Source organism: Ranitomeya variabilis, chromosome 5 (genome assembly GCF_051348905.1).
Source record: "Ranitomeya variabilis isolate aRanVar5 chromosome 5, aRanVar5.hap1, whole genome shotgun sequence".
Taxonomy (NCBI): Eukaryota; Metazoa; Chordata; class Amphibia; order Anura; family Dendrobatidae; genus Ranitomeya; species Ranitomeya variabilis.
Genome location: NC_135236.1, coordinates 371,227,314 through 371,244,933, shown reverse-complemented (window position 1 = coordinate 371,244,933; position 17,620 = coordinate 371,227,314). Strand labels below are relative to the sequence as shown.

The following is a 17,620-nucleotide window of genomic DNA, read 5'->3' as shown; positions in this document are numbered from 1 at the left end:
CGAGTGTGGCTGTCCTGCTACGGGTTCCCCCTTGTCGGTTGATGTACGCCACGGCTGTGGCGTTGTCGGATTGAATTCTGATGGGATGGCCTGCGAAAAGGTGGTTAAAGTTGCGCAAGGCAAGAGTGATGGCTTGAATTTCCAAGATATTGATTGGGAGACGCGACTCTCTTGTGGACCAACGACCCTGTGCCGTGTGGTGACTGAAAACTGCGCCCCAGCCCAAAAGGCTGGCATCGGTGGTCACCACTAACCAGCACACTGGAAGAAAGGACTTCCCTTGGTTCAGGGAGGACTGTAGCGTCCACCACCTGAGGGTCTGCCTGACCTGTGGGGGCAGGCGAAAATGACGGTCGAGGGAAACCGGGCTCCTGTCCCAGGCTAACAGGAGCACCTGTTGCAAGGGACGGAGATGGAACTGCGCAAACGGAACGGCTTCCATCGCCGCAACCATTTTCCCGAGGATGCGCATTGGGAAGCGAATGGAGGGACTGGGCGGGAGAGCTTGCGCGCTCCCTGTTGTAAGGATAAGACCTTCTCTGGAGGGAGAACGACTAACCCGCGGGAAGAGTCCAAAATCATGCCCAGGAAGCAGATTTGCTGAGCCGGCACTGGAGATGATTTCTCGAAGTTGATCTTCCAACCCAGGCGAGAAAGAGAATCTACGGTGATCCTTACAGACTCCTCGCAGGCAGACTGGGACAGACCTTTGATTAATAGGTCGTCCAGATCGGGGAGTGGTAGTCCTGCCCTAGCATGAAGAATGGCCATGACAGCCGCCATGACCTTTGTGAAGACTCTGGGGGCGGTGGCAAGTCTGAAGGGCAAGGCCACAAACTGGAAGTGTTTTTCTTAGACTGCAAAGAGCAGGAACTGCTGATGAGAGGGAAAAATTGGAATGTGTAGATAAGCATCCTTGATGTCTATGGATGCGAGGAACTCTCCTTTTTCCAGGGATGCGACAACGGAACGGAGCGAGTCCATCCTGAAGTGTCGGACCTGTAGCGCTTTGAGGTCCAGTATGGGCCGTAGAGTCCCATCCTTCTTTGGGACCACAAAAAGGTTGGAGTAAAACCCCTTGAACCTTTGATCTCGAGGTACCGGAGCGATGACACCGTCCCTTTGAAGCGCCTGTATGGCCTGAAAAAGATGTGACGCCCTTGATTTGGGAGAAGACTGGAAGAAGCGCGGAGGGGGGATGGAAGAAAACTCGATTTTGTACCCGGAAGACACGAGCTCTCTGACCCACTCGTCGTGAACGACCGAGAGCCAATTTTGACGGAACGAAAGAAGGCGTCCGCCTACTTGGTCGGTGTCCGCCGGACACGCCAACGAGTCATTGTGTAGAAGGTTTAAGGGATGCGGACGGCTTAGGGGCAGACGGTCTCGGTCTGGGTTTCCAGGAACGGTTTGGTCTGTATGAGACCTGGGAAGTTCTGTTTTCCCGTCGTCCCGAACCAGGGGAAGGGGAGGACCAACTGGAGTTGATACAAAAGGACCGGAATCGAAACTGCTGTTGATTCCAAAACGGCCGGGCTGGTTTTTGCTGGGGAAGAAATTTACTCTTCCCTCCGGTAGCGTCAGAAATGATCTGGTCTAGTTTCTCCCCAAAATAAACGGCCGGCTTAGTAAGGTAGAGAAGTCAGTGACTTTTTGGAAGCAGAATCTGCTCGCCAATCGTGGAACCATAAGGCCCTCCTGATGGAAATTGCGTTTGCAGCCGCTTGCGCTGCGCAATTAGCCGCATCTATGGAAGCGTTAACAACGAAATCTCCAGCCTGAGCTATCTGGTTAGCTAGTCTGGCCGTCTCTGGGGGAGGATTACTGCCATGGACGGTAGAGATTAACACTTCTGCCCAGGCCACCATTGTCTTAGCTACCCAGGTAGCTGCAAAAGATGGAAGGAGAGCTGCTCCTGAGACTTCAAAGACTGAGCGAGCCAAATAATCAACTTGACGGTCAGAAAGATTTTTGACTGATGAACAGTCTAACAGGGATAAGACTGTTTTGGATGCGAGTCGCGATACGGCAGGATCCACAGAAGGAGAGAGAAGCAACTCCTACACCAGATCCTTTGAGAAAGGATATTTAGCTTCCGTGGCTTTTTGAGCCGTAAAACGCTTCTCCGGGTGCTCTGTTATGATCCCAATGGCAAAGGATCTCAGAGATTACAGCAAAGTCTGCAAACATAAATACCAGCTCATAGGGACGTGGTAACTAGGCTGACCATATACCTGATCCTAGCACAAACACTAACAGTAGCCGGGGAACGTGCCTACGTTGATCCTAGACGTCTCGCGCCAGCCGGAGAACTAACTAACCCTATAAGGGAAAATAAGACCTCGCTTGCCTCCAGAGAAGAGACCCCAAAGTAATACAAGCCCCCAACAAATAATAACGGTGAGGTAAGACGAAAAGACAAACGTAAGAATGAACTAGATTTTAGCAAAGAGAGGCCCACTGACTAATAGCAGAATATAGAAAAATGACATATGGTCAGCAAAAAACCCTGCAAAATATCCACGCTGAATATCCAAGAACCCCCAAACCGACTAATGGTGTGGGGGAAGAATATCAGCCCCCTAGAGCTTCCAGCGATAACAGGAATCACATTTTGTACAAGCTGAACAAAAATATAAACAAAGCAAATGATCAAAAATAAGAAAGCAGGACTTAGCTTATCTTGCAAAGAACCAGGACCTGAAGACAGGAGCAAACAGAAATGAACTGATTACAACGATGCCAGGCACTGGACTGAGAATCCAGGAAGTTTAAATAGCAACACCCCAGGCCTAACGAAGCAGGTGAGTACCAACCTGGTAAAAGACAATCCAAGTGCCAAATCACTAGTGACCACAAGAGGGAGCCAAGAAGTATAGTTCACAACAGTACCCCCCCTTTAAGGAGGGGTCACCGAACCCTCACCAAGACCACCAGGGCGACCAGGATGAGCAGCGTGGAAGGCACGAACCAAATCGGCCGCATGAACATCAGAGGCGGCCACCCAGGAATTATCCTCCTGACCATAGCCCTTCCATTTGACCAAATACTGAAGCCTCCGTCTAGAGAGACGAGAATCCAAGATCTTCTCTACCACGTACTCCAACTCGCCCTCAACCAACACCGGAGCAGGAGGCTCAACAGCAGGAACCACAGGCACAATGTACCGCCGCAACAAAGACCTATGGAACACGTTGTGGATGGCAAACGACACCGGAAGATCCAAACGAAAAGAAACCGGGTTAAGAACTTCCAAAATTTTATAAGGACCAATAAAGCGAGGCTTAAACTTAGGAGAGGAAACCTTCAGAGGGACATACCAAGAAGACAACCAAACCAAATCCCCAACACGAAGTCGGGGGCCCACACCGCGGCGGCGGTTGGCAAAAAGCTGAGCCTTCTCCTGTGACAACTTCAAGTTGTCCACCACAAGATTCCAAATCTGCTGCAACCTATCCACCACGGAATCCACCCCAGGACAGTCAGAAGACTCAACATGACCCGAGGAGAAACGAGGATGAAAACCAGAGTTGCAGAAGAATGGCGAAACCAAAGTAGCGGAACTAGCCCGATTATTAAGGGCAAACTCCGCCAATGGCAAGAAGGTCACCCAATCATCCTGGTCCGCAGAAACAAAACATCTCAAATAAGCCTCCAGTGTCTGATTAGTTGGCTCCGTTTGACCATTAGTCTGAGGATGGAAGGCAGATGAAAACGACAAATCAATGCCCATTTTAGCACAAAAAGATCGCCAGAATCTGGACACAAACTGGGATCCTCTGTCGGACACGATATTCTCCGGAATGCCGTGCAAACGAACCACATTCTGAAAAAACAAAGGAACCAGATCGGAAGAGGAAGGCAACTTAGGCAAGGGTACCAAATGGACCATCTTGGAAAAACGATCACACACCACCCAGATGACAGACATTCCTTGAGACACCGGGAGATCAGAAATGAAATCCATGGAAATGTGTGTCCAAGGCCTCTTCGGGACGGGCAAGGGCAGAAGCAACCCGCTAGCACGAGAACAACAAGGCTTAGCCCGAGCACAAGTCCCACAGGACTGCACAAATGACCGCACATCCCGTGACAAGGAAGGCCACCAAAAGGACCTAGCCACCAAATCTCGGGTACCAAAAATTCCCGGATGCCGTGCCAACACCGAGGAATGAACCTCGGAAATGACTTTACTGGTCCATTTATCAGGAACAAACAGTCTGTCGGGTGGACAAGAGTCAGGTCTACCAGCCTGAAATTTCTGCAACACACGTCGCAAATCAGGAGATATGGCCGACACGATTACTCCCTCTTTAAGAATACCAGCTGGCTCCGAGACTCCAGGAGAGTCAGGCACAAAGCTCCTAGAAAGAGCATCAGCCTTAACATTCTTCGAACCAGGCAGGTACGAGACCACAAAGTCAAAACGAGAGAAAAACAATGACCAACGAGCCTGTCTAGGATTCAGGCGCTTAGCAGACTCGAGATACATCAGATTTTTGTGATCAGTCAAGACCACCACACGATGCTTAGCACCCTCGAGCCAATGACGCCACTCCTCAAATGCCCACTGCATGGCCAACAACTCCCGATTACCAACATCATAGTTCCGCTCAGCAGGCGAAAACTTCCTAGAGAAAAAAGCACATGGTCTCATCACAGAGCAACCAGAGCCTCTCTGCGACAAAACAGCCCCAGCACCGATCTCAGAAGCATCCACTTCAACCTGAAAGGGAAGTGAGACATCAGGCTGGCACAAAACAGGTGCCGAAGTAAACCGGCGCTTCAACTCCTGGAAGGCCTCCACGGCTGCAGGGGCCCAACTAGTCACATCAGAACCTTTCTTGGTCATATCCGTCAAAGGCTTAACAACGCTAGAAAAGTTAGCGATAAAGCGACGGTAGAAATTAGCAAACCCCAAGAACTTCTGAAGACTCTTAACAGACGTGGGCTGAGTCCAATCATGAATAGCTCGGACCTTGACTGGGTCCATCTCAACAGCAGAAGGGGAGAAAATAAAACCCAAAAAAGGAAACCTTCTGCACTCCAAAGAGACACTTTGAGCCCTTCACAAACAAAGCATTATCACGCAAAACCTGAAACACCATCCTGACCTGCTTTACATGAGAATCCCAACTCGACACCGACATAGCCTTCCAATCCAAAACAGGATTATGGGTCTGTAACCATGGCAGACCCAACACGACCAAATCATTCATTTTATGCAGAACAAGAAAACGAATCACCTCCCGATGTTCAGGAGTCATGCACATGGTCACTTGTGTCCAATACTGCGGTTTATTTTCCGCCAGTGGCGTAGCATCAATTCCTCTGAGAGGAATAGGAATTTTTAAAGGCTCCAGGACAAAACCACAGCGCTTGGCAAACGACAAGTCCATAAGACTCAGGGCAGCACCTGAATCCACAAACGCCATAACAGGGTAGGAAGACAATGAACAAATTAAAGTCACAGACAAAATAAATTTAGGCTGCAAATTACCAATGGAGACAGGACTGACAACCTTGGTTAGGCGTTTAGAGCATGCTGATATAACATGTGTAGAATCACCACAGTAAAAACACAGCCTATTCTGTCGTCTATGATTTTGTCGTTCGGTTCTAGTCAGGATTCTATCACATTGCATTGCTGGATCGGGGTTTCTATCACATAGCATTGAAACAGGTGTCTGTTCAGACAACACCGCCAGAGAATTAGCGGATTTGCGCTCCCACAAACGCCGATCAATCTGAATAGCCAGCGCCATAGAATCATTCAGACTTGTAGGAATTGTGAAACCCACCATCACATTCTTAATGGCTTCAGAAAGACCATTTCTAAAATTTGCGGCCAGAGCACATTCATTCCATTGAGTAAGCACGGACCATTTCCGAAATTTTTGGCAATACACTTCGGCTTCATCCTGGCCCTGAGAGATAGCCAGTAGAGCTTTTTCTGCCTGAATTTCAAGATTAGGCTCCTCATAAAGCAATCCGAGCGCCAGAAAAAACGCATCAACATCCGCCAATGCCGGATCTCCTGGCGCTAACGAGAAAGCCCAATCCTGAGGGTCGCCACGCAAAAAGGAGATAACAATTTTAACTTGCTGAGCTGAATCTCCAGACGAACGAGGTTTCAAAGATAGAAACAATTTACAATTATTCCTAAAATTCCTAAATTGAAATCGATCTCCAGAGAACAGCTCAGGAATAAGCCGGATTACTCACCGGTAATGCTCTTTTAGTGAGTCCACGACAGCACCCTACTGGAGAGAGGGATCCGCCCCGCAGGAACAGGAAACCTATTGAGAAATAAAAGGGGGCGGTCCGCCTCTCCTCCTCAGTTTTGATTTCAGAGTACCCGGAGGACCGCCAATATTAGGCAAATATCATTTATTTCATTCTTTAAACTTATTTGCTTATGATTAAAAGGATTTTACTCAAATAATATGCATTATATTAATATAGGGAGGGATGTAAGAGGGTGCTGTCGTGGACTCACTAAAAGAGCATTACCGGTGAGTAATCCGGCTTTTTACTCTTCGCCACGACAGCACCCTACTGGAGATCTTTCAGAGACCATCACCTAGGGAGGGGACCACCGTGCTGAGGACAGTCCTGCCAAAGTCTAGGTCAGAAGTTGACGATAGGTCTAGCCTATAGTGGTTATAAAATGTAGAAGGATTTGACCACGTTGCCGCCTTACATATAGTTTCAATCGGGACGTCTCCCCTCTCTGCCCAGGAGGATGCCATCGCTCTGGTAGAGTGTGCCGTTATGCCTTCCGGAGGGTTTTCTTTCCTCGCGGAGTAAGCCAGTCTGATAGCCTCTCTGATCCACGGGGATAAGGTGCTTTTTGTTACTCCATGACCCTTCTTGACACCCTGGAAGGAAATAAACAGAGCCCTACTCTGTCGCCAGCTACTGGTCTTTTCAATGTATTTTAACACTACTCTTTTAACGTCTAGAGTGTGATATTTTTGTTCTTCAGGAGTGGAGGGATTACTGAAGAAAGTGGGCAAGATTATTTCTTGTGACCTGTGGAATTTTTTCGCTACTTTGGGAAGGTAGGAAGGGTCTGGTTTAAGAATTAACTTATCCTGAAAGGTTAACAAAAAAGGTGGATCTATAGAGAGTGCTTGGATGTCACTGATTCTCCTAGCTGAAGTCAGTGCTACCAAGAGGGCAGTTTTTAGTGATAGACATTTAATTGGTATTGAGTCTATTGGCTCGAATGGAGAGTCTGTTAGGGCTTGTAAGACTAAATTTAAATCCCAGGGTGGAATTCTAGGTATGTTAACTGGATTCATTCTTTCGCAGGCCGTAATAAATCTGGATACCCATCTATCCCCCGCAATGTTATGGCCATAGAGGGCTCCTAGTGCTGAAACATGAACCTTTAAGGTGTTTACAGTTAGACCTAGTTCTCTCCCTTTTTGAAGAAACTCCAGGATAGAATGTATCGGAATCTCTGACGTGTTGGTAAATGTATGGAATTGAAAAAATTTTCTCCATACTCTTGTATAGATTTTTGTGGTGGAGGGTTTTCTACTATGGAGAAGCGTATCAATTAAACCCCCCGAGAATCCTCTCGATCTTAGCATCTGCCTCTCAATTCCAGGCCGTCAGGTGGAGATTGTCCACCTGAGGGTGGAAAAACGGACCCTGGAAGAGAAGGTTGGGCGTTGAGGGGAGGACCCAAGGATCTGAGACCGACATGGTCCGTAGCCATGAGAACCATGGTCTCTTGGGCCAGAATGGAGCTATCAGTACAACTCTCGCCCCTTCTTCTCTGATTTTGCGTATAACTTGAGGTAGCAATATGATCGGAGGAAATGCGTACGCCAGACTGAACTGCCAAGGGGCTTGGAGAGCGTCCAGAATGTCCGGATGATCCGCTGGAGATAGAGAAGCAAATCTCCGGACTTTTCTGTTTTTCCTTGTGGCGAAAAGATCTATCTGAGGACGGCCCCAAAGAGATATTATGTCCAGAAATATTTGCTGGTTTAGACACCACTCTCCTTGCCTTAGGGTGTGTCGGCTTAAAAAGTCCGCCTGCTGATTGCTTGCTCCCCTTATGTGCAGTGCAGTAAGGGATGTTAGGTGACTTTCTGCTAGATTTAAGATTTCCGTAGCAGAAGACATCAGAGTCTCTGATCGCGTACCTCCTTGCCGATTTAGATACGCCACCGTGGTGGTGTTGTCGGACAGGACTCTGACGTCTTTCCCCCGAATCTGTGGGAGGAAATGGTATAAGGCGTATTTTACAGCATTCAGTTCTTTAAGGTTAGAGGAGCTGCAATTTTCTTCCATGCTCCATAACCCCTGGCAATAATCGTTCCCCATATGAGCGCCCCATCCATGAGGACTGGCGTCAGTGGTTATGGTGTGAGATGGCGTTATTACCCATGGAACCCCACTCAACAAATGGTTTGAGTCTAGCCACCACTCTAAGGAAGTTAAAACCTCCTGAGATAAGGTTATTTTTGTATTTAGGTGACCAAATAACCGTTTATCCTCTTGTAAAATTTGATGTTGTAGTACTCGAGTGTGGTGTTGAGCCCATCTCACTGCTGGTATACAAGAGATAAGAGACCCTAGTAACGACATAGCTTGTCTTAGGGATATACGAGGATTAGTTATTGCGGCTAGGACTTTGTGTCTGATCAGTAGGATTTTTACCTGCGGCAGGAGACACTTTTGAGATGTGGAGTCTAACTGGAACCCCAAGAACGCCTGACGGGAAAGCGGAGTGAGTCTGGATTTGTCGGTATTGATTATCCAGCCCAGGTCCTGTAGAGAGGAAATTGCGTGAGCTAAACGATCAGCACATTGAGTAACTGAATTTCCTATTACCAAAAAGTCATCCAGATAGGGCACAATCAAAGTTTCCTTCTGGCGTAGGTATGCCATCACCTCTAGCATTATCTTGGTGAAGATCCTCGGCGCTGTTGAGAGGCCGAAGGGTAAGGCCGCATACTGGAAGTGACGAACCTCGTTGTTGATTTTTACCGCCACTCTGAGGAATTTTTGGTATCTGTTATGAATGGGGAGATGATAGTAAGCATCCTTTAGATCAATGCCCCCCATCATACAGTTTGGGAAGAGGAGTTTTATGGTGGACCTAATGGACTCCATTTTAAATGTATAATTTTCAATGAATGAATTGAGTTTTTTAAGGTTTATGATGGTTCTGAAAGAACCGTCGGGCTTAGAGATTAGGAATAGGGGAGAGTAGAATCCCCTACCCTCCTGTCCCATCGGTACTTGGACTAGGACCCGTTTTGATATTAGGGTTTGAATTTCAAGCTCTAGAGCCTGTTGCTGTATAGGCGAGCTGAGAGTTGTTATAATATAAGACTCGTGGGGCACACGAGAGAATTTTAATTTAATTCCATCTCGGACGATATTTAAAACCCACGAGCTAGATGTTATCTTCTCCCATTGGGTGGTGAAAAATTTAAGTCTGCCCCCAACTGGTATGTCCTCAGTATTTGTTGTCTTTTGGGGGGTTGGGTCTTCTAAACATGGTACCTCTCTGCTTGTCGTCCTTAGGGGTCCATGTTGTAGACCTATCTGTTTGCCTCCTTTTGCCAAACGGCCTCCTCTTAAAGGCTCTCCTGTAAAAGGGAATAGAGGATTCAGGAAAAGCTTTCTTCCTGTCCTTTGCCTTTTTGAGTATGTCATCTAAGGTTTTACCAAAGAGGTACTCACCCTCACATGGGATTGCGCATATTTTAGATTTAGATTGCGCGTCCCCTTTCCAGCTCTTCATCCATAGAGCTCTTCTTGCGTTATTTACAAGGCCCGCAGATCTTGCTGCTAAACGGAGTGAGTCGGCGGAGGCGTCTGCCAGAAAGGCCGCTGCTCCTCGTATTAAGGGGATGGCTGCTCTTAGTTTTTCTCTCGAGCTTTTCTTTTCAATTTGCTGGTCTAACTGATCAATCCAGATGATCATTGACCGGGCCGCGCAAGTACTGGCTACTGCAGGTTTGAATATTCCTGTAGCCGCTTCCCAGGAACGTTTAAGGGATGATTCAGCCTTACGATCCAAAGGATCGACCAATAGTCCCGCATCCTCCACAGGTAAAGTGGATTGTTTGGAGGTAGAGGCTACAGCCGCGTCGACTTTAGGGACTTTGGTCCAAGTAAGAAGCTCCTCGTCACTAAACGGATATTTGCGTTTTGAGGCTGAGGGTAGAAAGCCTCTCTGATCTTGCTTCTCCCACTCTCTTTTGATTAATGTTTTCACTGCTGGTATAACCGGAAAACATCTCCTCTTTCTGTCTGCCAAACCCGCGAACATTATCTCTTGCGCGGTTTGCGCACCCTTAGACTCCTCACACCCCATGGTATTTCGAATGGATTTTACCAAGTTGTCCACACTGTCTAAGGGGAAACATGAGCGTCCCTCAATCTCTGATGAGGATGATGACGCTGGACATGATGATAGGGAGGCATCTGACAGTATCGGTTGGTCACTATCGGAGTCTGACACAAGTGTCGGTGTTTTAGATTTAGAACTACGCGGTTTTTCCTGGGTCATATTTTTTAGTTCTTCTCTAATAATGGCCCGTAGGTCCGTAATGGACACTGCTGCTCCCTGTGTTGTTTCTTTAAAACAGTCCTCACAAAGTTTTTTGGGGTATGAGTCAGGGAAGGGCTGGTTACACAAGGCACATTCCCTGTGCTTCGTTTTTTGTCGTTTTTTGCTCTAAGCGTGTAAGTAGAGAGAGAAAGGGAAAAGAGAGAGATAGGGAGACAGCATTAGCATAATAGGCAGAGTTCACAACTCACCCAGTGAAGCAAATAATACCGGATCAGAAGGCCGAGATCCTGTTCTGGAACCGTCGCTTTTACGAGCGGTGTCCGAGGATCCTCTGGCGTGATCTTTGGCGGGGGGTACTGGAACTCCGGTTGTAGGGTCCATGGCACCTGGGGATGACATCTCTGCATCGCCGTTTCAGTGTTAGTGAGCGCTTTAAATAGAGCGCCAAAACGTTGTTTTGTTTTTTTTCTCCGCGCATGCGCAGACAGTGCCGCTCCCCTGCCCTGGATCCGGCCTAGGCGCCCCGGAAGTCCAAGATCCACTTCCGGGGTAGCCTGTATTTGCGGCGGTCGGCGCGTGTGCGGCCCGGGATTCAACGCCGGGCCGCGAAGGAAGGTCATCTTACCCGCTCCTGCTGCCGTACCGCACGCTGGGAAGGACGCCGGTCGGCCTTTCCCGGACCCGGCCGTCTGCCCGCTCCATCAGACGAGGGGGGAGCCGTCTAACGGAACTCCCCCGACGCTGCTTCTGAGCCGCAGCCCCTGCCGTTCTCTCGGATACTGCGCAGGCGGCATGCAAGCCCAGGTATGCTTTCTCATTCGGAAGTCCTGTCGTTCCCGCAGGAACAGGAAACCTAAACTGAGGAGGAGAGGCGGACCGACCCCTTTTATTTCTCAATAGGTTATCTGTTCCTGCGGGGCGGATCCCTCTCTCCAGTAGGGTGCTGTCGTGGCGAAGAGTAAAAGGTATCTTAGGCTCAGACATAGGACTGCTAACAACAAAATCATGAATGCTCTGCACTCGTGCAGCAAGCTGATCCACACTAGTAATCAAGGTCTGAACATTCATGTCTGCAGCAAAGCTTACAGCCACTCTGAGAAAAAGGGGAAGGAAGAAAGAGGAGAAAAAAAAAACAACTCAGAACTCCTTTTCTTTTAATCCCACTTCTGCAATGCATTAACTATTCATAGGCCTGGCATACTGTTATGATCCCAATGGCAAAGGATCTCAGAGATTACAGCAAAGTCTGCAAACATAAATACCAGCTCATAGGGACGTGGTAACTAGGCTGACCATATACCTGATCCTAGCACAAACACTAACAATAGCCGGGGAACGTGCCTACGTTGATCCTAGACGTCTCGCGCCAGCCGGAGAACTAACTAACCCTATAAGGGAAAATAAGACCTCGCTTGCCTCCAGAGAAGAGACCCCAAAGTAATACAAGCCCCCAACAAATAATAACGGTGAGGTAAGAAGAAAAGACAAACGTAAGAATGAACTAGATTTTAGCAAAGAGAGGCCCACTGACTAATAGCAGAATATAGAAAGATGACTTATATGGTCAGCAAAAAACCCTGCAAAATATCCATGCTGAATATCCAAGAACCCCCAAACCGACTAACGGTGTGGGGGAAGAATATCAGCCCCCTAGAGCTTCCAGCGATAACAGGAATCACATTTTGTACAAGCTGGACAAAAATATAAACAAAGCAAATGATCAAAAATAAGAAAGCAGGACTCAGCTTATCTTGCAAAGAACCAGGACCTGAAGACAGGAGCAAACAGAAATGAACTGATTACAACGATGCCAGGCACTGGACTGAGAATCCAGGAAGTTTAAATAGCAACACCCCAGGCCTAACGAAGCAGGTGAGTACCAACCTGGTAAAAGACAATCAAAGTGCCAAATCACTAGTGACCACAAGAGGGAGCCAAGAAGTATAGTTCACAACAGTGCTCCCTGTGTTTTTGGATAATGTCCTGAAACTCAGGGTGATTAGCAAATATCTTTTGGATGCGTTGTCTTTTTAAAAGATACGTGTTCCTGAGAGGAAACAGATTCGTCATCCACCATTAATGTTTTGTTGTAAGGGAGTCAAGTGTCTCCTGACCGATAGAGGAGTCTTGGGTTAAAGATTCCTCCGACTCGTATACCGAGTCCTGTACGCTGCGACCCTCAGGGGAGGGGAAGCTGAAGCTCGAGCGTGTATGGGAGATGAGGGAAGGGTCCTTTTCCTGGACTCCCGAGAGTCCCGTAGAACGGTACGCCCCTTGTGGTCGGACGGCCCCACACCGTCGCCAGATTCCGTCGCAGCCGACGGAGGTGAGTTCTGGCTTAAGGAGGACCCTCGGAAAGAGTCCAATGCCTTGACCAAGGACTCCATTGAATGTGACAGGGACACGGCCCACTCAGGAGAGTTAGGCTCAGCGGGATCAGTGGCGACATTGGAGGTGGCGGCAGAAGGCGGCTGCGCACAGGCCAGGTCACAGTTCTGGCACAGAGGGGTATTGTGGGCACGTGGCAAAGAAGAATTGCAAGTGGCACATGTGGTAAAAAATACAGCATGTTTTTTGTTGCCCCTTTTTGCCTCCTTAGACTGAGACATAGTGTATGTCTGTGCCTCCAAAATGCTGCACTAGCCGGGATGTGGATGCAGAGAAGGGGTTAAGCGTTTCCCTATAGGAAGGGGCAGCTTACCCACGGTCCTGTGTCGGTGTCCCCAAGATGGCGGCCGAGATTTGCAGGGCTGTTCTCTTTCAGAACAAGAAGCGCCTGAGCGGTGGGCGGGGCTCCAGCGGTGGGCGGGAATTACAAACGCGGTCTAGTCCGGCTGAAAAGCCGGGGACTAAATTTTTCAGGCTGCCAGCGGCATGTGCCTGCGGGCGCGGTGTAGCGCCGAACGATCGCCGCTGCACCAAACAGCGGCGCCTCTCCCCAGGAACCCAGACTGCATCCTCCAACGCTGCAGCGTGAGGAGGGGACTACTCACCGAGCCTCGGTGTGGCCTCCAGCTCAATCTGTCCTCCCTGCGCCGGGGGATGGAGAGCGCCGTATGTGCCTGCCGCAGGGGACTTATGGCTGTGCCACCGTGCAGATGTGCCTGCCGCAGGGGACTTACGGCTACCGTGGGGACTACAAGACGCCGAGGTGAGGGCTTGAGTGCGGTGGAGCCCGGGAGATGCACATGAGAGGTATACTCTATGTGCTCGCCCTCCTATATTGGGGGAGATCGGGACCGAGTAGGAACCGTCACCCTGGGTTTAGGTTAGGCATGCCCCATACGTCGCAGGAGAGGAACGGGGAGGTATACTCGCCGTGCTCGCCTGTTGATGGTTCGGGGGAGAGCGGACCCTGGAAAGGAGTCCGTCGCCCCCTTCACTCCGTTAAGATAAAAAATAAAAATTTACAGAAAATAAAAAAATAAATGGTGGGGTCTGAACAGACCCAAGTGCCTCCTACAGACACTAAGCAAGAACTGAGTCGTTACTGGCCAGTCAAGGGGTGTATACTGCAGAGGAGGAGTTAACTCTTTGTGTTTACTTAGTGTCCTCCTAGTGGCAAGCAGCATAACACCCATGGTCCTGTGACCCCCAATGAGGTGTAGGAGAAAACAACTTGAACATACCCTAAAGGTGGCAGCTAACACTTCCACATGCAAATACGCTGGCTCCCTACAATGGTGTGGTCATCTACACAAATAGCATGAAAATGTCAAGAGTCTAGTGACAAAGACAGACGAGCTGATCGATTAACAAGCATCCAGAAGAACATTTATTCCCAATCTTCAGCCCTTGCCGACATACTGTACCTTCAATTGCCTGACAAATGAACAAAACGCTTGTTTGGCAGGTGCGCAGACTGCTTACACATCACCTCAAATATACAAGTGAGGAGCTGCTGGTAAAAGGATGCTGTGCGAGTTCAGAACCATATTACTAACTGCTCTGTTCCCATTGATTTTCGACAGCCAATGTAAACAGGGCAGCAAACATGCGCCGATTGGCTTATACTGTATATAGCTGATGGGTGTTTATTAAAGGGAACCTGTCACCCCGTTTTTTCCGTATGAGATAAAAATACTGTTAAATAGGGCCTGAGCTGTGCATTGCAATAGTGTATTTTGTGGACCCCGATTCCCCACCTATGCTGCCGAAATACTTTACCAAAGTAGTCATTTTCGCCTGTCAATCAGGCTGGTCTGGTCAGATGGGCGTGGTGTCTTCCCCCAGATCTTGCTTAGTTTTCCGTTGGTGGCGTAGTGGTGTGCGCATGTCCAAGGTCCCGAATCCACTGCACAGGGGAGTGAAAAGAGCGCGATGTGTGCTATTTCATTGGTGATCGGTGGGGGCGGCCATCTTCCTTTGGCCGCGCGTGCGCAGAAGCGGCGCTCTGCTGGCCGCGGCTTCAGGAAAATGGCCGCGGGATGCCGCGCATGCGCAGATGGAGATCGCGGCGGCCATTTTCCTGAAGCAGAGTTCACATCTCTGCTTCAGGAAAATGGCCGCCGCGATCTCCATCTGCGCACGCGCAGCATCCCGCGGCCATTTTCCTGAAGCCGCGTCCAGCAGAGCGCCGCTTCTGCGCACGCGCGGCCAAAGGAAGATGGCCGCCCCCACCGATCACCAATGAAATAGCACACATCGCGCTCTTTTCACTCCCCTGTGCAGTGGATTCGGGACCTTGGACATGCGCACACCACTACGCCACCAACGGAAAACTAAGCAAGATCTGGGGGAAGACACCACGCCCATCTGACCAGACCAGCCTGATTGACAGGCGAAAACGACTACTTTGGTAAAGTATTTCGGCAGCATAGGTGGGGAATCGGGGTCCACAAAATACACTATTGCAATGCACAGCTCAGGCCCTATTTAACAGTATTTTTATCTCATACGGAAAAAACGGGGTGACAGGTTCCCTTTAAAGGGGTTGTCCGGTTCAAACCGATAAGTCTGCAGTTACTCTGTGTATGCATTGTGCTGCAGGGATTTGCTGGTTTCTGACCTGGGAACAGACAGTATGTACGAGTTATACATACCGCCCACCAGTGGGTGTGATCTCGCTCCATGCACTTGTATTGAGTAGAGGATGCGCCCCTCTAGTGATGCTGGTGGCCAGTGGGCATGGCCTCACTCCATAGCTGGGCAAGGAGAGTGAGGCCGCCACCAATGGAAAGGTGTATAACTCATACTCTACTTCCCCAGGTCAGAAATCGGCGAGTCCCTGCAGAGTACACTGCTTATGCTGGGGAGATTCAGAAGTCTGCAGTCACACAAAAGGGACTGCAGACTTATTGGTTTGGACCGGACAACCCCACTAAATAGTCGAGATCCGGCCCTATAAATGGACAAAAAAGGAACCAGTCATTAGATTTATGCTGCCTGAAGCACACACTGACTTCATGATTGAAGCTAGGTACGTTTTACTCTAAAATGCTCTGGCAAAAGCACAGGGCCCGGATCATCAAGATGGGCGATGAGGTGGGCTGGAGTGTGACGAGCCGGGTGAGTGACATACACCTCTTTGTGCGGCTTGCCAGGAATCCTACTCCAGTCCCTGCGTAGTGAAGCTGACGAGTGGCGGTCGCCATGCCCCATCCAGTTTGTCAGAGCAAAGTGAAAATGGCAGAACACCAAAAGTCACACAATTTTACAGCAGCCTCCAGTTGCAACAGAATTCTGAGCCTTTTCACACTAGCATAAAAGCTTTGATGAGCTGGGCCTATAGTTTGCGAATCTGGCAGGGGACTACCGGCAGACGTGACTCGTCCAGTGCGGCCCCTGGTTGGTGGCTTTCTGCTTCGCTGTATCTGGTCTGTACATAGGGAGAGACATGCAATCACCTGGAGCGGAGGGGTCAGGCCACAGTGGGCTGGCGAGGTCTGTGCTACAGATGCCAGGTGGGATTTTCAAACCATGTTCCCTCTGAAAAAGCCGGAGTATTCCAGAAGAAAACCTTCCTGGCTGCAATCACTCGCCCTGGGTCTGATGGCAGGTTCCCTATAGACTATCACTAGATGAGCAGGTACAGCGCCATCTTGGAGGTGGCACACTCCCTTCCATAACTACAGACTATGGCCATTGGCCTGATAGATTATGGCCGGTGACCACCACCCTCAGGAGCATACCTACATGGCGCCTGACAGGACTTTATGGGCGTGGACAAGGCGTGTGGGCGGGGCTTCGCTCGGCGCTGATCACTAGTACCACACAGCAGCACTGTACATACCTGTCCCTTTACTACGGTACGGAAGTTTAAAAAACGTCACAACACCGTACACATTGGCCACCGTGCTCTCCACCAGCTGGTCCAGCGGCGTGTACGTGTACCTGTGTGCAGGAGCCTAAAACATGAACACAAGGACATCATGTGACCACGTCCAGACAAGTACACACGTGCGGTCTACAGCGCAGACACATACATTCATCCTCTTGGAGCTTCACCACGGCAACAAAGGCCACGTGATCAGGAGGTGACACCGCGCGGTTTTTCTCCAAAGCGTCCTCGCCGCTCACGTGACCTGAGAGGCACAGGATGGGCGGGGCTTCTGCTCGGGAGGGCGGGAGAATGTGCTGGGTAATCACAGTGCTACACGGAGCTTGTGTCAGTGCCGCCGGGCGCTCAGTGCTGGCGTTTGATCTACTGCACATGCGCCAAGTGCCCGCTCCTGTCACACACACGGTCACTACATATTACTACACACTCGGACTATTCTATGAGAAGCTCTTAGCGCCATGTATGTTCATACACTGCGCACTTCTGATACCTATGTGTTAACGCTTCAGGCTATGTGCACACGCTGCGGATTTTGCTGCGGATTGGCCGCTGCGGATTCGCAGCAGCTTTCCATGTGTTTACAGTACCATGTAAACCTATGGAAAACAAAGTCAGCAGTGCACATGCTGCGGAAAAAAACTCGCGGAAACACTGCGTTGTTTATTCCGCAGCATGTCAATTCTTTGTGCGGATTCCGCAGCGGTTTACACCTGCTCCATAATAGGAATCCGCTGGTGTAAACCGCAGGTGAAATTCGCACAAAATCCACAAAAAATGCGGTAAATCTGCAGGTA

At 49.4% G+C, this 17,620-nt stretch overlaps 1 protein-coding gene across 2 annotated transcripts in view; it reads right to left on the bottom strand.

Annotated features, from left to right (window-relative positions):
* Positions 1-17,159, bottom strand: part of POT1 (protection of telomeres 1) — a 134,152-nt gene extending 116,993 nt beyond the window's left edge. The window contains exons 1-2 of one of the 2 annotated variants that reach the window (XM_077264928.1): positions 16,972-17,159; positions 16,779-16,893 (exon numbers count right to left, since the gene is read on the bottom strand). In XM_077264928.1, the coding sequence (XP_077121043.1) occupies positions 16,779-16,893; positions 16,972-16,977 (121 nt within the window). In that variant the 5' untranslated portion in view covers positions 16,978-17,159. The remainder of the gene's footprint in view (positions 1-16,778; positions 16,894-16,971) is intronic. The other variant, XM_077264929.1, reaches the window with a different exon arrangement.
* Between the last annotated feature and the right edge of the window lie 461 nt (positions 17,160-17,620).